At 34.5% G+C, this 22,358-nt stretch overlaps 2 protein-coding genes across 16 annotated transcripts in view; both read left to right on the top strand.

Annotated features, from left to right (window-relative positions):
* Positions 1–20,007, top strand: part of adam15 (ADAM metallopeptidase domain 15) — a 48,893-nt gene extending 28,886 nt beyond the window's left edge. The window contains exons 16-27 of one of the 14 annotated variants that reach the window (XM_087287153.1): positions 402–597; positions 3,005–3,082; positions 3,167–3,278; positions 3,420–3,567; positions 5,578–5,628; positions 7,490–7,598; positions 10,286–10,354; positions 10,476–10,556; positions 12,969–13,037; positions 14,434–14,594; positions 14,702–14,814; positions 19,144–20,007. In XM_087287153.1, the coding sequence (XP_087143279.1) occupies positions 402–597; positions 3,005–3,082; positions 3,167–3,278; positions 3,420–3,567; positions 5,578–5,628; positions 7,490–7,598; positions 10,286–10,354; positions 10,476–10,556; positions 12,969–13,037; positions 14,434–14,594; positions 14,702–14,771 (1,144 nt within the window). In that variant the 3' untranslated portion in view covers positions 14,772–14,814; positions 19,144–20,007. Of the gene's footprint in view, positions 1–401; positions 932–1,041; positions 1,194–3,004; positions 3,083–3,166; positions 3,279–3,419; positions 3,568–5,577; positions 5,629–7,489; positions 7,599–10,285; positions 10,355–10,475; positions 10,557–12,968; positions 13,038–14,433; positions 14,595–14,701; positions 16,127–16,161; positions 17,246–19,143 lie in introns of those variants that run through there. The other 13 variants (XM_087287156.1, XM_087287155.1, XM_087287152.1 and 10 more) reach the window with 13 other exon arrangements.
* A 2,111-nt stretch (positions 20,008–22,118) lies between these two features.
* The window catches only part of abcb4 (ATP binding cassette subfamily B member 4), a 28,334-nt gene continuing 28,094 nt past the window's right edge, over positions 22,119–22,358 (top strand). For both annotated transcript variants that reach the window (NM_001316714.1, NM_001114583.2), the window contains 1 exon segment: positions 22,119–22,152. The gene's annotated coding sequence lies outside the window, so the exon portion shown is untranslated.

The following is a 22,358-nucleotide window of genomic DNA, read 5'->3' as shown; positions in this document are numbered from 1 at the left end:
TTTTCTTCTTTTTTTTTATAAATTAGGGTAAAAGGAATAGTTCATCTGAAACTAAAAATTACTCACCCTTCATATGTTCCAAACCAGTTTGATGCTCTTTCTTCTGTTGAACACAAACGAAAACTGGAAACCTGTAACTATTGACTTCCATAGACTTTTTTTTCTTTTATGGAAGTTAATGGTTACAGGTTTTCAGCTTTCTTCAAAACATATTTTTGTTGTTCAGCAGATTAAAAAAACTCATAAAGGATTGTAACCACTTAAGGGGGGAGTAAATGGGGTGAACATTATAATTTTTGGGTGTATTATACCTTTTTAGAAGGTTTTATTGTACCCTTTTTAATGTTGCCTTTTTAGTAAAATGAGGACTTTTCATCATGACTTTGTCTTGTTTTGCTCAGGGATGTGCACTGTGGTAGGATCCAGTGTCAGGGTGGAGGTGAACGTCCTCTCCTGGGCTCTAATGCTGAGATTCTGACCACAACGGTCATCCTCAACCAGAGTGACTTTACCTGTCGCGGGACCTACTTTAATCTGGGCGATGATGTTTCTGACCCAGCCATGGTGTTACAGGGGACAGCCTGTGGGCCCAACAAGGTGAATGCTTATAAATTGTGTACTTTTTAGGATTGTTAATGTAATACTTACTGTAAATCTGTTGTAAATTATTTTTGAAGAAATAATGTTATTATCCAATTTCTCAAACATCATGCATTCAAATGATGGTGTAGTTTAGCAATATGATTTTCTTACCATCTAGTGATTGCAGCTTTTTCATACATGTAAACATTAAATATTTATATAGAGAGAAACAAATATAATCACTCGAATTAATACCATATAAAACTTTAAATATCATATATTGGACACAAATGATTAGCCCTCCTTTGAAATTTTACAATACACAACATTTTTATTTCCCAAAATACTAGTATTCAGTTCCAAGTGCAATTTAAAGGCTTAACTAGGATAATTAGGGAAGTTAGGTTTATTAGGCAAGTCATTGTACAGTGGTTTGTTCTGTAGCCAATTAAAAAATAGATTTTTAAGGGCAATAATAAAATTGACCTTAATATTGAACAGTTAAAAGAAATATATCTATTTTTTTATTATTCCAGCCAAGCTAAAAAAAATAAGACTTTCTTTAGAAGAAAAATATAATAGGAAATAAAGTGAATTTTTTTTACAGCTTTGTTAAATAATACTTGGGAAGTATTTGAAAATGTGTGTGTGTGTGTGTGTGCGCGTGTGTGTGTGTGTGTGTGTGTGTGTGTGTGTGTGTGTGTGACATATCAGGACACAAATCTGTATAATGACAGGGGTATGACACAGGTATTACAAAAAGGAGGTGAAATATAAGGACATTGGTGACGTCCTCATTTCTCAAAATGCTTATATATCCCACAGAATGAGTTTTATCAGAGAGTAAAGCTGTACACAGTCTCCTGTTATGGTTGGATTTAGGGGTAGGGTGGGGTGAGGGCAATACAATATGCGGTTTGTGCTGCATAAAATGAATGGAAACCTATGTAATGTACCCACTTTTTACAAAAACAAACGTGTGTGTGTGTGTGTGTGTGTGTGTAGAGTCAAAATCAGAGTTATTATTGAATTTTAAAAAAATGTTTTATTTTTTTTATATTTCCCAAATAATGTTTAACAGAGCAAGGGAAATAACACAGTATGCCCAATAATATTTTTTCTTCTGGAGAAAGTTTCATTTGTTTTATTTCAAAGCAGTTTTAAATTTTTTAAACACCATTTTAAGGTCAAAATTATTAGCCCCTTTAAACAATATATTTTTATAGTCTACAAAACAAACCATTGGTATATTATAAATTGTGGCTAATAATTATGACTTTAACTGTATATATATATAGCCTTGGCTGCGTCAGTTAGCGTTTCTGTGTGGAGTTTGCATGTTCTCCCCGTGTTTGCGTGGGTTTCCTCCGGGTGTTCCGGTTTCCATCACAGACCAAAGGCATGTGGTACAGGTGAATTGGTGTAGGCTAAATTGTCCGTAGTGTATGAGTGTAAATGATTGTGTATGGATGTTTCCCAGAGATGGGTTGCAGCTGGAAGGGTATCCGCTGCGTTAAACATATGCTGGATAAGTTGGCGGTTCATTCCGCTGTGGTGACCCCAGATTAATAAAGGGACTAAGCTGTAAAGAAAATGAATGATTGAATGAATGTAAATAAAAGCTGAGAAATATATTTCCATAATAATACCTTTTGTATATATTATTGTGTTTTGGGAAAAGTCTGTCATTTCTGGTCACAAAAACAAAAACTTGCTGGTTGAATAAAAGTAACTTTAAGTCAGAATTTGCCTGGGGTATGAATAATTTCAGTCTTGACTGTATACACAGATATATATATAGTGAAGAGTATTAAAGTATAGTATTTTACAAGATGTAAGATTAAGCCTTTGGTGTCTCTAGAATGTGTCTGTAGCTATTTCAGCTCAAAATAACCATCGGATTATTTATTATGACCTTCAGAATCTGCCCATTTTGGTGTCTGAGTATACTGTAGCTGTTTTTGAAGCCTGTGGCTTTAAATGCAAATGAGCTGCTTCTTCCTGCCCACCACTCCCACGTGCGTGTCTGCTTCACTTGCGTTATGTCAGTGTTAACAGCAGTCAGTGATAGACACAGACTTGGATGAAGCTGAAATACAGCTTAGTCAAAAATACCAAGTTAGTTTATTTCATGTATTTGTGGTGGAGTTTATTCAAGCCTTTCTGACATGATGAGTCTCAAATGATGGGTCTCAAAATCACTGGGATTTGGGTCTTATTTTAATGTGAGGAAATTTTAAAAAAGAGACTCATTGAATTTATATCACTCCAATATGACAGTGGACACACTGTACATACAGACAGTTCTGTCTAAAAAGCTTACAAATGTTGATTTTGCATAATATTGCCCTTTAATATTTCCCAATATTAAATATCATATTTGATAGGCCTTGTAAAATGTATTGTATCATTGTATTCCCAGGCTTGTGTGGACCAGAAATGCCGGGACGTGTCCATGTTTGGTGTTGACGAATGCCGCAGCAAGTGCCATGGCCACGGGGTGAGTAGTGAACACTCCTATAACTTCACAGAATTCAAAACAATTAACAAAAAGCCATGTGTCATTAAAACATTTGATTGGTAGGTGTGTAACAGTAATAAGAACTGTCACTGTGATGAGGGCTGGGCTCCTCCTGACTGCAGATACTCTGGAAATGGAGGAAGTGTGGACAGCGGACCTGCACAAGAACCCAGAGGTACAACACACATACACACACACACACACACAGGCATGCAAAAGTAAATTGTGTGTAAACATTTAGACTGAGTTAGTAACACGCCACCACTCTGATTACATTGCTCTGCTGGTGTTTAGCCTTGCTTTTGTCTGTATACAGATTCAGATCCTGCGCGGGTGGCTCTTTTGGTCATTTTCCTGTTTGTGCTGCCGGTGTCTCTGCTGTTTGTGGCGCTCCGTTTTCCTCGCTGTCGACGAGGCCTTGTGTACCTTGGGCACACACCGTTCAACAAGACCCGACAGAGCCGGTGAGACTGACAAAAATCAAAAGACATACAGAAAGAACAATGATGATAACAGTAATTGATATAATTAGTGCAAGAAGGTTTAACTGCTGTCCAATTTCAAGAGATATAATAATGATAATAATGATAATAATAATAATAATAATGTACTGAAAGTATATTAGGGCGACATGGTGGCTCAGTGTTTAGCACTGTCGCCTCACAGCAAGAAGGTTGTTGGTTTGACTCCCGGCTGGATCAGTTGGCCTTTCTGTGTGGAGTTTGCATGTTCTCCCCGTGTTCACGTGGGATTCCTTCGGGTGCTCCGGTTTCCCCTACAGTCCAAAAACATGTTCTAAAGGTTAATTGAATAAACTAAACTGGCCATAGTGTATGTGTGTGAATGAGAGTATATAGATGTTTCCCAGTGATGGGTTGCAGCTGGAAGGGCATCTGCTGCGTAAAACTTATGCTGGATAAGTTAGTGGTTCATTCCGCTGTGCGCGACCCCTGATAAATAAAGGGACTGAGCCAAAGGAAAATGAATGAAACTATATTAATTTATGTAAATTTATGCAAGCTATAACTTTGATGAACATATGCTTGTAGTTTTACAAGCTAAACATATAATTATAGGCTCAAATTAAATTAAATTAAATAATAAATTTATTTAAAATTAAAAAATAAATTAAATTAAATTAAATTAAATTAAATTAAATTAAATTAAATTAAATTAAATTAAATTAAATTAGAATAATCCATGTGCTATTACATTATTCTAATTATAATATAATTACAAAAAAAAAAACGATCAGGTATTTTGGCTCCGAGTCATTTGATTTTGGGTATCTACCAATACGAAACCCGAAACGATACTTCTATAAAACATAAAAAAATGAAGAAGAGCAATGAAACAGATCCAGGATGATTTTTTATTTAATTCACCATATTTTAACATTCAACAACTCTGGTAACAAACAGAGCACTTCTGTGAGGTAGCATGAACAATCAAGTAATAAATAACACAAATTCTTCACTTTCGGACTTTAATGCAACAATAAATAAATAAATACATTTTCTTTATTTAAATACAATACAGATGAGATTAATTAAATTGCTTGTGTGGTTTTTTTGTGTTCCATGTAGCCTAAATGTCTGTTTAAAATGTACATTTTCCGCTACACTACAGTCAATACTATTATTTAACATTTATTTGTAAATCTTGTGCGTTTAAAATGTTTTTCACCTCTTGTCCTTGTTTTATCCATCAAAATTAATCATTTTATGTTTTAATCATATATGGCCTTTTTTTTTGCTTTTTCAATGCAGACTGAGAATGCTAATGAAAGTCTATGAGGGGGTGCATTTTGCGGCAGCGGTGCGTTTCTCGGCACAACAGTTGCATTTAACCAATAGTGTTTCTGCAACAAAGTGATGTCATGCTACACGCGTTGCTGTTTTTGTGTGAACTCAAGAAAAAAGTCTAACTCTGTGCCACCACTATAGATATGTTTAAAAATAATGAGAATATATATAATATACATATATATTCGAGTCCTGATTGGGAGGTAACGTCTGATTCCGATCGAGTCTGAAATCACATGATTGGGCCTGATTTTCGATCACATGATCAGATTTGGACATCCCTAAACAAAAGAAAGATACAATTTTTAACAGAAAACATTCTGCAGAGCCATTATCATTTATTATGTACAAATAACCGTTGACTAATAAATAGAGCTTATAAATATCTCTAAATATATTAAAGTTGTTAACAAAATGTCTTTAATAACAGTTCTATGGTAAATGATGTAGATTTATATTAAAATTGTAAGTGATTCTGAATATAAAACAATGCAGAAATGTTTTACCCATGTTTCTGAAGGATTTTTTTCTTTTAATTTGTGTGCTCAATCTAAAGATACAATAAACAAAACCCGTGCAGTAAATCAACAGAAACTCAGTCAGATCTTCCATCACATTCATCATCACATATTAAATCATTTATTATGTTGTGTTTTACCCATGGTGCAGTGGAATCTCAGTGTCCTACATTGAATACTGTATGAAGGAGGAAAACCCGAGGTATCTGCAAATGTATTGTAGTGCATAAGCTGTATAGCATATTAGCTGTATCTGTACTTTGTTAAAGATTTTTCTCAATGAAAAAAACTGAAATTAACAAAATAGGCACGACGTCTTCTGTGATTTGCTAGCTCCTCTGTGTGTTGTGTGACTTCAAGCAGAATAGTTACTCTGAAGAGTCTTTGTGAAACACCAGAGATCAGTGGTGATGTTTGTTTAGTATTAAATGTGCAGTGTTTCTCTGCTAGCTGTCTTTCTCGCACAGATCTCCAGTTTCCTATTACTCAACGGTAGATTTAGATAGTGAGATGCATGTTTATCTGCCCGGTTCTGTAACAGTGTATTCCCTCTAATGTTATCAGTATAAAATGGATGTAAAATGGACTGAGGCTTGTAGGGCTGGATCATATGGCTGAAATAAATAAATCAATACCAATAAATGATGATACATTTTTATTATCAGTAAGTAATTAACAAAGATAATTATTACAATAAATGTCCTGATAAAAATTTGAAGGCATATTTTTTTTTTAGAAAGTTATATGAGGTTTTATGTGGGTATATGTGGTTTTTAATGTATGAAAAACACTAGCCTGAATTCAAGAAGTACAAATGCACATATGTTGTGCCTTAATGAGTACATTTACTGTATTTATAAACTAATACATCCGTTAATTAATACTGGTCTAATGATAGAATACAATCCAAATCTGTATCTTCCAGTCCTGCCACACTACCACAGTGTCAGATGCTGGTACTTCAGTAAATCAATGCAGTAGGCTTTTAACTGTGTAATTCATGGAACAGTGTTTGTCTGTTTGTCAGTGCTGTTGAGAGCATTGCTTTTTTTCATCTAGCTTTAATCTAAAACTGAAAGACAGTTGTGTTCTTTGATGAATTCTGTGGTTTTTCTTTGGAGCTGGTTGCATAATCAGTTCGAATAAAAGCTAAACTTGTGGTCCACTGCTTTTGCAATCATCATTACAACATTAATCAAACACGTGTTGCCGTTTTATTAAGGACACATTAGATTGAGATAATGATTGCTATTGTTTTATCATCCAGCCCTTGTCTCATTCAATTTAAAGGGTTACTTCACCCCCAAATTTGAATTTTGTTTTTAATTACTTACACTTATGTTATTGCAATCAACGGAGACCTTCGATCATTTTCTGAACACAAATTTAGATATTTTAGAGGGAATCAGAGAGCTCTCTCATCCTCCATAGAGAGCAAGGGTCATGTGACATTCGAAGTCCAGAAAAGGAACCAAACATTGTCAAAATATTCCATGTGTCTTCAATGGTTCAACAGGAAGCTTACAAAGCTCCAATAACTCTTGTTTGGCTATGTTCGCTAATTATCTCTGCGTCAGATCAAGGTGCACCTTTACTATGTGCAATATGGCAATAGTGTGTTGCACTGCTGACTCAAGTGGCAATACGTCACACTGCCAGTAGTAAACATGCACCCTGATGACCTGCTGAGGACGAGAAAACAAAGGCAAACAAAGTCAATTAGACTATTTTTTGCACAAAAGTTTACTTAGAGCCTCTCATGATTACAGGTGAACTGCTGAAGCCACATGAATGTTTTGACACTGTTTTTTTTTTCTAGTATTCGAACATCTCAGGACCTTTGCTGTCTATGATGAATAAGAGAGATCTCAGATTTCATTATAAAATATCTTGTGTGAAAATTTCTTGAGACAGCGGTCTCCGGGAATTGGAATGACATGGGAATGGGTAATTAAGAACAGAATTTTTATTTTCGGCTGAACAAACTCTTTAATTTCTCTATGCTAAAACAATGTATAAAGTGTCCAGTATTGTACATTAAGTAAATATTATATTCCACTTAGGACTCCTGCAATGGAACTTGCGAACGCTCGAAATGGTGATCAGGCGCAGCCGCTCAGGTACCAGTGGCCTCACCAGAGTGACATCCCCCTCACCCAGGCAATCAGCAAGGTACAGTCAAGCACTGCCAAAAAACAGCACTGCTTCAGAGCATCTGGCCCAGACGATGATATGATTACTCGGCTGTAATGGGGTGTAGGGTTACTGAGAGTCAGAATTAGGACAAATGAGCTTAATGTCCTGAGAGTGGACAATAGCACAGAGAGCTGGTCGAAGCTGGTGATCAAACAGAATATAAGGTATTTTGGGTTTTGCTGGTATTGTTTAATGATTAACAGTGACGAGTCGCATACAAAATAAAAGTTTCGATATACATAAAATGTTTATGTATGTTGATTATGTATATTTTCATAAATTATGCATAATAAAAAACATTTACATATATTCATGTTTAATTATTATTTATGATTAATATATTATTTATATACTGTATACATACTCTCAAAACATGACTTTTGCTTCTTGTTTAAATTACTTGTTTAAAATGAGTTGAAATGAGTTTTTTAGGCACAGCTCAATTGTTTTATGTTCAATCCACTTAAATTTGTAAAAATTAATAAGTTAACTTAATCAATTTATGCTGGGACAACATGAAGTAATTATGTGGAACCCAGCCTTTTTTACAGTGTAATAAACATACACAGTGCACTCAAAATTATTATATATGCAAACTTTAAATTTGTATTCGATTACTCATGATAAATTGTTAAACAGCACTAATATGCTGATATATACTACTTGGATTTAATTAACCAGTACATAAATTTATGATTAGAAAGTTGGTTATGAAGTTGAAAGTTATAAATTGACCACCACTTGGCCTGAACTTTGCTAAATGTGCTGGAGTCAACTTCATTAAGTGGTTACTCTCTGGGTCAGATAGTGACCATATACTGTACAGGATCATCTTTGATTACAGCATGTTTTTCAATTGCATTGTTTGGTCAACCTTATGCAAAATCACAGTGTTTATTTTAATCAACAGAAGCATAATTGTTTTGGCTGAGATCTTTTGTCTGTACCGGGAATATCACCACTATCTGACACTGTCTACTCCAGGTCATCTCAAGACTTTCAATAGGGTTCAATAGGATTCAGCTTAGTTCAGGTTGTGTGTGAAAAGAAGCCTTTTTCACAGTTTGAACCTGTTAAACTTTTTCGTTGTCACCTCAGAATATCTGACCATGAGATACATGTTCTTAGATGTTTTTTTTTTTATAAAATAAAAAGCTACAAATTGCATCAGTTATTATTAATTACAAATTTAAGAGGTGTTATCAGGTATGAACATTTAGTTGAACATGAACATTTACATTTTACACTGATAAAAAAATTACTTTTGCTTAATGGTTGAAAACTATTTATATGTGCTGAATTTAAACAAATAAAATAAATTCAGTAATATTCAACTTAAATTGTTTGTTTAAATTCAGCCCAAATAAATTGTTTGCAACCATTTACCATAAAGAAATTTTGTAAATCCAGTGAATATTTCAGGTCAAATCCTGAGAAGTGATAACTTAATAAAATAATCTAAATAAGCCAACAAATGCTACACATTAAGATTTCTCTTAAAAAGGAACTAAACTCCAAACTGTTTAACTATGTAAGTATTGTAAGTAATGTAAGTAAGAGCTTTATCATTAAATGTAGTATATTAATCAATGTGGAGGTCTTGATTCATCAGTTGCCCGAGGCGATCCTACGTTTAACTGTTGCCTAGGGAACAGATCCAGTGTGATATATTTAGATTTAGTATCGTATTAAAGCCAGACTTCTGATATCGATCCAAACACCTACTGTAATTGCATGCTGTGATTTTCTGTGGTAAATTATTAATTTTTTTATGAGTAACAGGACATGACAGAGGCAGATTCTAAGTTTTATGACCCAACTTAAGGACGAGCAAAGCTACTAAGGGTTGAAAGTCAATGTTTGGGTTTTAGAGGTCATAGTCCAGATTTTTTTTTCACCTGGTTGAACTCAACATGTTTGTAAAAATTACCAGGATGACAAGGTGAATGTAGTATGAGCAGATTACATTCATACTGACATTCATAACATAGCAAGTACTTTTTAGTAGTTGTAAAATTAGGATTTCTTCAAAATAAGTAAGCTCTACTCATAAGGACGACAAGGTGAATTTCGCATGACCAGATTACACACTGCACAAAAAGTGTTTTTATATATATTATATAGTATAATAATATAGTATTAATTTGCTTACCCTATTGGCAGGTTATTTTGCTTGTTTTAAGGAAAAAACATCTAATTTTGGCCTAATATTTCTTAAAGCAAGACAATATTTTTTGCTAGTCTAGAAAATGCTTTTTGATTTATGAATTTTGAGATATTTTATATATTTTTGTTGTAGTTTATTCATACTACACACACATAATATATAAAAAGTACTTTTTAGTAGTTTTAAATTTCGGACACAACCAATGACAAAAAGATCTGCCTGTTTTATGAAACCTTCTGTGTGAAACACATATGCTGCTTCTCATTTGTCAAATCTTTCCTGCATGAAGTTTTATTTCTAAACAACCTGCAAAAACATCTGACAGTAACTGAAGTTCATTTGCTTCGGCTGCCATTGTAACACCACCAGTTAACTCTTCATAGCTCTATGTCATAACCCAAACAAGCTGACTAACTTTTCTTATTTTAACATGCATGTGCTGTAAACGCTCACTCGCTCTCTACTACCCCATCTGCAACCCTGTTTATCTTGTCAGGTCCAGAACAGGCCTGCTGCTCCAACTAAACCTCTTCCGCCAGATCCACCTGTCTCTAAACCTGCTCAGGTAAATGTCCTCGCTGCCCAGGAACGCTTGTGAGGAACACACATGTGTGTAGTGGATTTAGCAGTGTGTGTGTGCTTAACACAATCCAATGCTGTTTCTGTTACTCTTTGTGGTTCTTCAGTTGGCGGCGCATTGGCCCGCCCCTCCTACCAAGCCCCTTCCACCTGACCCCGCCCCCTCAGAGAGCAAGATGCAGTGCAAGGTAGAATGTGCTCTTGCTGCTGCTGGAGCAGCCGTGTTCGACTGTCTGTTCAGTGTCTAGCTTTAGAAACTCGATGTTTGTAGTTTTGATTAATGTCTGGTTTGTCTGCATCTGTGATTTGGGTTAAACAGTGAGGATGATGGTGTTTTGTGCATGTGGATGAGTTGATGGTTCCTCTGGAGTGAATGGAGTTTGTAGATCAGACTGAGAGAGAACTAGAGGTCTTAATTCATTAATTCATTCATTCATTTTCCTTTGGCTTAGTCCATTTCAGAGGTCACCACAGTGGAATAAACCGCCAACTACTCCAGCATATGTTTTATGCAGCGGATGACCTTCCAGCTGCACCCCAGTACTGGGAAAGTCTTTAATTTTATTTATTTAAAAGTTAAATTAACCTAAAATTTGTTTTGGAAAAAATTTATTTATTTGAATTATGGTAAATTCAATTCAATTATTATGTATTATTTACTGCTGCAGGTCGTTTTATGTGAAGATAGTTTAACAAAAATCGCGAACATGATTTTTTTTTTATAAAATAAAAAAACTGCAACTTAAGTGATCTGGAAATGTAAAAATTTAACTCAGTTATTGTTGTTTACACCTTAAGGTATATCTTAAATAATACTTGAATAGAAATAAAAAAACATAAATTCTTAGTGGTCTTTAGTGAAACTTTGCAATTAAGTTGATTTTTTTATGAATGTTTCAAACATTTTGTTGACAGTTGAAGATATTTAATAGTGATGTTTAGAACCAGCAGACCCCATAATTTTATTTTATTAAATTAAATGTTATTTTATTTAGATATTTTTGCATGTACAGTTGAAGTCAGAATTATTAGCCCCCCTGTTTATTTTTTCCCCCAATTTCTGTTTAATGGAGAGAGTTTTCAACACATTTATAAACATAATAGTTTTAATAATTTATTTCTAACAACTGATTTATTTGATCTTTGTCATGATGACAGTAAATAATATGTGACTAGATATTTTTCAAGACACTTCTATACAGCTTAAAGTGACATTTAAAGGTGTAACAAGGTTAATTGGGTTAATTAGGTAGGTTAGGGCAATTAGGCAAGTTATTGAATAATGATGGTTTGTTCTGTAGACTATCGAAACAAATAAAGCTTAAAGGAGTTAATAATTTTGACCTTAAAATGCTTATTGAAAAACTAAAAACTGCTTTTATTCTAGCCGAAATAAAACAACTAAAACTCTCTCCAGAAGAACAAATATCAGAAATACTGTAAAAATTCCCTTACTCTGTTAAACATCATTTGGGAAATATTAAAAAATGTGCGTAGAGTAATGAAGTTTTTTAAACAAAACTTCTTTGATGCGTCAATCTTGTAAATGCTATTATTCAAAAAGGTAACGATTCGCATTCATCAAGTAATTGCTTTGTACTGTTTTTTTTTTTTTTTTTTACGGGTGATTTAAAAACACAAACGTTTCCTCTGTGCCTCAGTTTCCAAATGCCTTCCTCAGTGTGTGCTACAATCTTCTCACTCCACCCTTTTATCCTATAGTCAATTACACTGTGTCAAAAAACACATTTGACGGTCACTCGATGATTAAATACAATCTTACCTTCACCTCAACACGCATAACTTACCACACAAGAAATATTTACTCTCACCTTCAAAAACATTTTCACAGGAAAATAGCATATTTACATCAACACAATGAAATTCCAACAGTCCAAAACATTAAAACATACATTTGTTATATTCTAGACGGCTACTCGATGGGTACCAACAGTCTGTTTTTCATTTCAGTATATCATAATCAACCACACGAAAAATACCTTTACCTTCAAAAACATTATTTTCTAGGAAAATAGCATATCACACACTGAGGAAGCCATTTTGGTGAAACATTTGGCCCTATCATACACCCAGCGCAATGTGGTGCACTGCGCAATCCAATTGTTAAAAATTGCATGAGGCGCACAGAAAAGCTATGTGAAAACTTCCACTATGACGAAATCCCCATAGTGGACGTTTCCACATAGCATTTTCGTTCCGTAGCATTGAAGTTCCCCTCCCAAGGGGGAACATAATTCATATAGAAATATAAAACATAATTTAACCGTAGTTCAGTCTTACTAAGTTGCTGTGGAAGGTCTACACAGCTGAGTTTTTGCACACGTTTGTATCTCTCCCAGTCTTTCTGCAAGTGGAAAACCAAAATATAAGTGCAGCTGCTTGCTTTGCATAGTCAGAAAAATCAGTTGTGCAGTGCATGGCCTGTGATTCAGTCTGGTCTTAGACTTGTGGTCAAGTGGTGCAATCATGATGCAGTAGTTGGTAATTCCCATTGATCTAATTAAAACCCCCCGTAAATTAGTCTCACTCAGCGCCTGCTTTTCTCTGTCACATGCCTGCATCCACAATACTACGTCCAGCCTACAGGAGCTCGACCAGCAGCACCAAGCAAACCTCTACCACCTGACCCTGTTCTCTCCAGCAGACAGGTATAACCACAGCTCTGTTGAAGTGAGAGTTGACCCAGAAATCTACACCTACTCAACATTTACTTGAACTCAAGTGCTTACAAATCTTTTGGGGTTACTTTTTTGTCAGTGTTAAAGTAATGGAAATAACACACTTTATTAGAATAAGAGGCTATTTAGGCCAAAAACAAATAGTGATAGATGCTAATCATACTAAATGCAAATAGCAATGAGGAACCAAGTGAAAATATCAGTGTTTTTAACGTTATTTTATTTTTGTTTTTCGGTGCAATCTTTAGCCTATCTTAATCTTTAAAAAAAGAATTTAAGATTACTTATGTTAAAGTATGTGTTATGTTATTTTTTGCTGCTTTTTAAAGATGAAGATCAGCTTTTGTGATGTGTTTCTTTGCACCCAACACTGAATACTATATATAAACATATTCATTTATTTATTTGTTTTTCTTCTGCTTAGTTTCTGATGCAAAAATATTATTTTATTATTTATATACTCTTCGAAATAGATGTATTTACATGCTATTTAATCCAAGTGGAAAAGCAGGAGTTCGCACATTAGCATTTAGACTACATTATGAAACAGTGCAAAATAATATCATATTCAGTGTAAATAAGGACATTTATCAAATTGATGCTGCTTTATAGGAACTCTTTACTCCTGCCCATAACTATAATCATAAACACTTTGTTATTAAATAACCATTTGGCGTTATACTAACAATGTTTTATAGTTTATCATGTTTTATTTAAAATAAAAATGTTCTGGATGTTCTGGATTCTGATCTGGATGTTGTTCGTAATAATCAGTAGCCAAAAAAACTATGGAAGTTAATACCCACAAACAATTTTCCGAAAATCTTTCCTGCAGGCACTGGACATCTACCTGACGTCTTATTGACCTTGTACCCAATGTACCCCAACGTCGTGAGAACGTTGACGTCAGAACCCAGCAGGTTGACGTCAAAACCCAATGTCAGTCCGACGTCAATGTCCAGTGTCCAACCAAAAATCAACCAAATTTGATGTCGTTATTGGATGTCAAAATAATGTTGTCCTTAGATGTTGGCTAGACATTGAATTTTGATCGCCTGCCATCACGACCTAAATCTAACCTAAAATTAACGTCTTATGATGTTGTGTGCCTGCTGGGTTCTTACGTCTGCAACTATAGAAAGTCAAACAAGTTTGTGACCACTTGAGGGTGCTTAAATAGTGAGTAAATGTTCATTATTTGGGTTAACTGTCTATTTAATAGTGGCCCTCTATTAATAACACTAATCTGCTCTTCTTCTAATACATCTGAGACTTTTGCTGTTCTTTTAAACTGAAATGATTAACAAGTTGAACTTGAGATGAAAAAAGTCTGAAAAACTGAAAAACTGTCCTTATTCTATTTCAGAACCCTGTTCCCCCAAAACCTCCTGTTCCCAAGAAACCCCTGCCTGTGGATCCTTCATGTCACCTTCCTGTCCCTCCGCTGATGGGACATCCAGTATCTGCTGCTGCATCTTCTTCTTCATACTCCTCAAGAAATTCTGCGTCGGCCGCTGCTCCCGCCAGGTGAGACCGCTGAAGCTGTTTTAGCAAATCATTCAAATGAAGTCTGTGCAAGTGAGTAAACTAGCTTGTAAGAAGGAATCTGATTGAAATTGTATTTATTTGTACAGGCCTGCTCCTCATCCGCCTTTACGGAGACAGCAGTACCATGGGAAACCCCACTCTTCTCACCCCGTATAGTCAGGAAGGAAACATCGGCCCTACTGCAAATTTCTGCACTATGGTTTGTTTTCAGTATTTTGTCTTGTTTTCCAGTAAAAAAAAAACATCTGAGTTTCTTGAAAGCAAGGTAACTTTGATAATACGTTTTAGGTTTGTTTTAAATATAGATTCTGATTTGTTTATTAATGAATAAATTAATTAGTTAATATATGAATATAGTTTAATATATTCTTTATAAATGTTGTATATTTATTTTATAGACTTCAAATATTCTTTCCTTTTCAAAAAGAACAAGTCTACAACAAAAGTCAAACCAAACTAAGAGATTAATAGTCACAAGTCCTCAAGTAAATAAAATAGCCAGAGCTCTGTTCTCTGTAAAAAAAATGCTGGGTTCTTCATGATCGGTTTGTTTTGAGACAACATGGAGGAATTTAGTTTACTTATTAGTTAGGCCAAACAAAATCTGCTGACATTTTTTGCTATTTCTGCACAGAATATTGAAAAATCTGCAGATTTTTGTGGAATCTCATAAAAACTTAATATGTTAAATAAAAAAAAACAATACATGTTTAACTTTTATTTAATGTTAATCAAATTAGATCCCAATTAGATCCATTTATTTGGTAAACAAAGCAAGTCTCTCATAATGTCTACTAAAAGACGGAAAATATTACTTTACAAACTTTATTGTAAATAAATCTTCTGAACATTTTCTTATTAATCAATAATATTAATAAAATTCATTAAAAAATGAATAAATATAAATGTACACACAAGTCAATAAATAGACTCTATGGTGGGATTTCTGTGCACGAATTCCGTGTGGGCCTACTTATTAGTAAAGTTAGTAGTAGCTAGTGGATTGAACATAATACAAATACGTTATCCCCCAAACAAGTCAAGAGTTGTGTTGTTGCTGCTCATTTTAAGTAAGTAGTTTGAAAAAAATGCAAACATAATTTTTTGAGTGTTGTAAGGATGACAAAAAGTCATTTGTATCTGTACAAAAGGTACATTTTTGGCTGGTTTTCCTCAGCTCTCTAATGCTGTTCATTAAAGTAAAAATTTCTAAGATGGCCAGTTCAATTAGGGCTGTACTCACATTAGGTACTGTTGCCTGGAACCGGGCCAAAGCACGCTTGTCCCCCCCTCCCCTCTCCCCCGACGGCCCGCACTCACACCATATCGGGCCTCGGCACGCTTGTGTCATCGCTGCTGCGCTGTTCAGTGAAAAGCTCTCACTCACTCAGCAGCACAGTGGAGATTTCTCTCGTATGCAGTGACATGCAGTCAGATATTTTGCCAAACAGTCCTTAGGGATGCGGTGACACGCAGTCAGATATTTCGCCGAACAGATCCACCACTTTTGCCGCTCATAAACAATCATAATGTTCTGGTGCTGCAGGAATGTGGAGGTTTGCTGAAGGCGCGCAGCTGTCGTGCAGTAAGGAGTTTGCGTCTTTAATAAACTACGGCAGTTTGCGTTCACTGAACAGTAAGAAAGATTAATGAATCCACATGAAACAGCCCCTTAAAAGTCACGTCTCGCTTTCAGTTTCGGGCTTTTTTTGCGCGTTTTGCACTCACACACAAGCGTACCGCGCCAAAGCTCAAGTGAACCGCGCTCAGGCCCACCTCTTCCAACCGGGCCAGGGCCATCCAAGTGAACCGTGCTTGAGCCCGATTCGGCGCACTTACACTTCTCAAACGATCCGGGAAACGGGCCTGGGCACGGTACGGATGGCATAGTGTGAGTAGGCCTTAAATCAGCAGGGTTTGTGCAGAGTGCAGATTTCATTATTGAAGCACAGAGATTAATCCTGAAGGACAGTGATATAAGATGATGTAGCAAAACATTTCCTATTTGACAACTCTTACCCTATAAGGGCTAAATGATAAACTGTAAAATCCAACTTTGAAAATTTTTAGCAGTTTTAAACAATTCAGATATATCTATAATTTACATTATTTCTCATTATTAACTGAACGTAAAGAGACAAAACATGGTGTGCCTTGCATTTAGCAAATATCTCAAAACAGTCCCTACAGTGCAAAAAAGCACAAGTGATTAAATACTAAACCAACATGAACATTCAACTCGCTGAATCTGCTTCCATGCTCAAATTACAACTACCATATCATTCACCCTCTCTCTGAAATACTACTCAGAAACAATTTAGCTGGAATCAGTTAACAGGATTCAATTAGCAAGTGGAACTCAAAGGAAGATGTGGCAATTATACAAAACCATTACAACAACAACAAATATTGGGTGAACGTTTAGTGTAAGCTGAGCACTGAATGTGCTGAAATTTGTGCTTGTGTTGGTTTAGAGGTCATTAACACCAGTGGTTCTCAAAGTGGGGGTCGGGACTCCTAGGCGGGTCGCGGGACAATGAGGGGGGGTCGCTTAGCGGTTTCCAAAAATCAACATTTTATTAATTACCATAATTTATCCATAACTTACTGGAGAACAAATAAGTAGTTAATAGTAACATTGCTATCATGTTAATAATAAACATTAAAAAACAACATGCAATTAAAAAGCCATCAGCCTTTAGAAATGTTTTGTTTTTGCGACCCCAGGGGTGATTACGTTATATTAAAGACACAGCAATAGCGTCAGACATTGATTTTATGTCAGCTCTCTGACACCTTTAAGGCACTCACATACTGTACATTAAAAAAAAAAACAGGCCACAACTGAACATAGAGGATGGTCTCCGAGTGGCGTTCTCAAAAAATAAATTGACGAATAGACTTGGGCCTATTGGTATGTATGCACCCGTTGTGTGCAAGGTTTATATATGTATAACAACTTTAGAGGGTATTGGTAGTTGCGCGTCACTGGCATTGTTATTTTGGGCGTCGCAGACTAAAAGGTTTGAGAACTCCTGATTTACACAATTAAAAACTAATGCGCTTTATTTGTTCAAGTATATGATAACAGTATTTTGGTGGTTCGAAAATAAAAAAATTTAAAAAAAAAACAGTGTTTCTTAATAAGTGACATCGCCACCTACTGGCCAGGCATGCAGAAATCATCGTCATCTTCTTCAGTGTGTGGCTAATAATCTCTCACTAGCAAGCAAACAGTTAAACAGCATCTACAGCGCGAGAATGAGAGATAAATGATCTACTTTCACTTTCGCTCTCGTGGATAGGGAAACCTTGTACGCACAGACATCAATTAGCCTAACAATAATTCATTTTGTTTGTTAAACGCAAATATTTATTTCAAAACTTATTTTAAATTCAGTTCTAATTTCCAGCAAATGAATAAATGAACAATAATAACGAAGTGTGTTCAAAAACCTGAGTTATATCCTAATACACATGCTGTATGGTCTAAAACCTGACAGGTGGACAAATCTAAGCTTGTTTTTAATAAAACAAATATAAATATGGATATGATAAATAATACTGCTAATAATAATAACATTATACAAAAGCAAATTGAATAAACTGAAAAAGCCTCCCGAGATGAAGAAGGCATGAAGGCAGTGGGTTTTCATATTTATGTAGGCTAGAAAATAATATGTTTTGTAATATTTTAATCCTTTATATTTATATCCTATATATATATATATATATATATATATATATATATATATATATATATATATATATATATATATATATATATATATATATATATATATATATCCTTATTATATCCTATATATCCTTAATATTTTAATTCTTTTTCATATGTAAAGATATTTGCATATTGCTCTACATCTTGTGTGTATTAAGCAGTGTGTAAACAAGGCGCAACTCTGTGCTCTACTTTAGACCGGCTTTGTTTTGGTCTATTGAAAAATCGATTATAGTTTCTCAAAATAGCAACACGCCAGCAATAAAAAAACATTTATTAATTTATGAATAAGATTGACGCAACTGATGGGGATAGGTCATGTGATAATAACAAACGGTGGCTGCACTACACCTGAATTTCATTAATACTACTCCTATTAATAATATATTAAACATATATTTCTAATGCAAAATCTAACAAAAAGTGCTTAGGTGTAGCTTAAATAATGTGTCTGTGCTCTTTGGGAAAGAGGTTCATCAGAATAAACAGCAAAAATCAGTCCAAAGTACTTGAAAAATGTGGGTAAAGTAATAAAAAAAGAATAATTTTTAATACTCTTTCCACATTTTTTGAGTGCCTTGGACTGATATTTGCTATTTAAACTTATCTGATGGTTGTGAAGTAAATCTAAGTCAATTGTAGTTTCTATTTCTAAGTAGTTTGATTTAACCTGATATTTTTACACAAATTTTGTTAGATTTAGTTCGCATATTAGGAAGCCAAATATGAAAAGGCAGTTCAAGAATTATTCTATGATAGATTTTATTTTATTATTATTATTAATTTAAGGACTTTTACTGGAGAACAAGACAATAACACTGATTTAGGAAAAAAAGCCGTATGGATAATGTATGGATCCACTGTGGGAAACAATGTGATGAAGACTTGCACAATTCTTTTTGCACTGACCATGAGTGAGGATTTGACTCTGCAGGGTGGACATTAAACACCTTACAGGCCTCTGTTGCTCTGCTTCTGAATCACAGCTTCAACTTTGAACTTAATATGGGAGGATTTACGGACTCCAATAAAGCTGAAAGGATGCTATCAACCTGAAGATGTTTTCAGAGTGGACAAACAAAAACTTTTGAAAGTGGATATACATTCCTTTTGCGTTTAGACGCTAAGTTAAACGCATGGACATTGGATATGATGAGATGATGCCTTGAGGAAGGATTTCCTTCTCTGAGATGCTGTATGCATGATTGATTTGCCTGCCTAAAACAATGTTTGTTTGTTTGTTTTTTTTCCCTACAGAATCTCTTCGGTGCCTAATTAAATTAGACTTGTCACATTTTAGCATGATTGTTCAAAATACACACAGATCTGAATCCCAGAACTTTTATTTCTATAGCTGAAGGTTTTCAGTAAACTCTGTCTGATTTAGTTCATTCCATTTAACCTCGGTTGATCTTAGTACAGACACAAACACACACGCGCACAAGATCACTGTAAAGTCTTTACTGTAATAAGTCTTATATCAATGTCAGATTACAGATTGTGACTGTAAATGCTGCTGCTGGTTGGTTGAAAGATGAAGATTGCCTTTTTTTGATCAAAGCACTGAGGAAGGTCTATGAAAATATTTAAGTGTATTTTGAAATATGCAGTATTTTTAATGCAATAAACATGGGATCTATTTTTACAGTTGAATGCAGATTTGATTGACTTAATGTGTTTATGATTAATCCTTGTATTGTATGTTGGTTATTTCTTGTGTTTATCCAGTCGTTTAGATTTATCTCACAGGTTATGACCGTATGAACATGTGCTAACAGGCAAAATTAAGACGTAAAATAATATGACAGAGAGATGTGACAGCACATTTTTTATGGTGCGAGTTGGCCATATAAAGTTAATGATTGTGATACTAGACTGATGCTCCTCAGGGTGTTGATGTGAATTTACTAGAGAATGTTTTTAAGACAAATTTTTGTTAGTTTACCAAACAATATCTAGAATAATAATATGAAGCAGGTAGTGGCAGAATAACAGGCAATAATTAAGAGTAAAATCTAAAAATGGCTTTATATTATGAGCCTGATATGGTGAAAAGTATCAAGTGTGTGAAGGACACGATTCATGACAAGAGTAGTGTTACCTTTGCTACCACTGAGTTTTATTGCATTTTATGTAACCAGAGCACATGGTACTGTATTCACACCTAGCACTGGCCTAAACTATGTTTTTGGTCTGGTAAAGAAAATATCTTAATAGAATTCTCTTTTTGTCTTATGCTGACAAAATTTTTTTTTTAAATGAATAATAGCCTATAACATCGTATAAATGTGATCTTGTGATCTAATCTTCCTTGTTTTTTTAACCAGAGGGATGTGAAATTACTACTCAGGCTTTTTCAGTCAGGTTTCTGTAACCACACGGAACAGGTTTAAGTTAGTCTTCTCCCTATTTTATTTGAGTGAGTGGCCCACGTGAACTTATGATGACCCATGTAAGCAGTAACCTTTAGAAAGCCTTCTTCCTAAGCATATCCGCTATTTTTATAACACACAGACTGTAAAATAGGACTAACAAGTCATAACAGTATCTTTCGTTAACTGTATTTTATTTGATTGATTAATCATGTTTTTAACTTAGTTAGACAAGCTTTTTTTAAGTTTTAGATTAAACATTTAGGTTTAAGTCAAAAACTGTTCAAACAATAAAAATAAAATAAATTGAAGAAGTTTCTATTTAAAAGAAAAAAAAACAGTCTGCAAAATGAAGTAAAATTAGTTTGATTATTTCAATTCCAATAGACTATTTTCTCTTCAATGGTAAATTTTGAGACCAGAAAAAATCAATTTCTATTGATTTATTGGATTTAAGTACGAAAAATATTAAAATATTAATATTTGTTTCATTCTGAAGGCCTGGAAACATTTCTTCCAAATTTTAAATATAAATATTGTAATTTTAGTGTTTTAAAGAACAATTAGTCAGGGTTATTCCATCAAATACAGTAGATTTTGCAAATCCGCTCTTGAAGTTAAGATGTTTGTATTGTGTTGTCTTAAATTGTCATTGTGTCTTGTTATTGTATGCTAAAAAAATTTAAATGACAACATTTTTATTATACGTTTGGAAAACAGTAGACCCACAGAATCAAACAAACTCAAACACAAAGTGATCGTAAAAAACAGATAGTTCATTGTTCTTTTTCAGTCAAACCTTATTTTTCCATGTTATGTTTAGCTTTAACATTCAAATAACTGTGCAATGACTGAATTAAATATTTAACATTGGCGGTTCATTGCGCTGTGGCAACCCCTGATTAATGGAGGGACTAAGCCAAAAAGAAAATGAATGAATGAATTTTCAACATTCATGAAATACGTATGTGAGCATATGACAATAACATTTTTTTTCATAGATAAAATCGAGAAGGTGGGACATGTCAAACTCTCCATTTGAAAAGAGGACAAACACGTACATTTATTAAACTCTCCACTGTTCACGCTTGGTTAATTTCTAATTAGCCTACATTATAATTGGAAAACATCACAAACATGTGCTTCGAAAATCTGGAGACCACCATATTGATAAATATCCCATCAAAAATTAATGAAGATAATGTTAGACATCCATCCTAAGCGCCTTTTTCTGTCGTAAAAGTGTCCGAATGATTTCGGAAGGAGATCTATAAAGCATGCAGGCTGTGATGTAATCCCTAGAAACATAAAGTCAAGGCTGTATAAACGTGCGCGCGACCGCGATCTGTCAGATAGTCCTCCAGTCCCGCGCCTCGCTGAGCTCATTGTGGAGGGACAGCAGGGTGGGAAGAACACCATCAGAGCGGTAAGTATCTTTCATTTACTCAATAAAATATTAATTTACCATGATAACCGTAGTCACCGGTGAAAATAATGGACATAATACTTCATATTTTAAACAAATCACCTATGGTGACTCGGTATTAGCCATCACTATCAAAACCGTATAACAAAAATAACAAACATTTTAAATGCTTCTACTGTTGAAGAACAGATCAAAATGCCTGAAAA

The sequence above is a fragment of the Danio rerio genome, chromosome 16 (assembly GCF_052040795.2).
Source record: "Danio rerio strain M-AB ecotype USA chromosome 16, GRCz13ab, whole genome shotgun sequence".
Lineage (NCBI taxonomy): Eukaryota > Metazoa > Chordata > Actinopteri > Cypriniformes > Danionidae > Danio > Danio rerio.
This window is presented reverse-complemented; position numbering and strand designations above follow the sequence as displayed.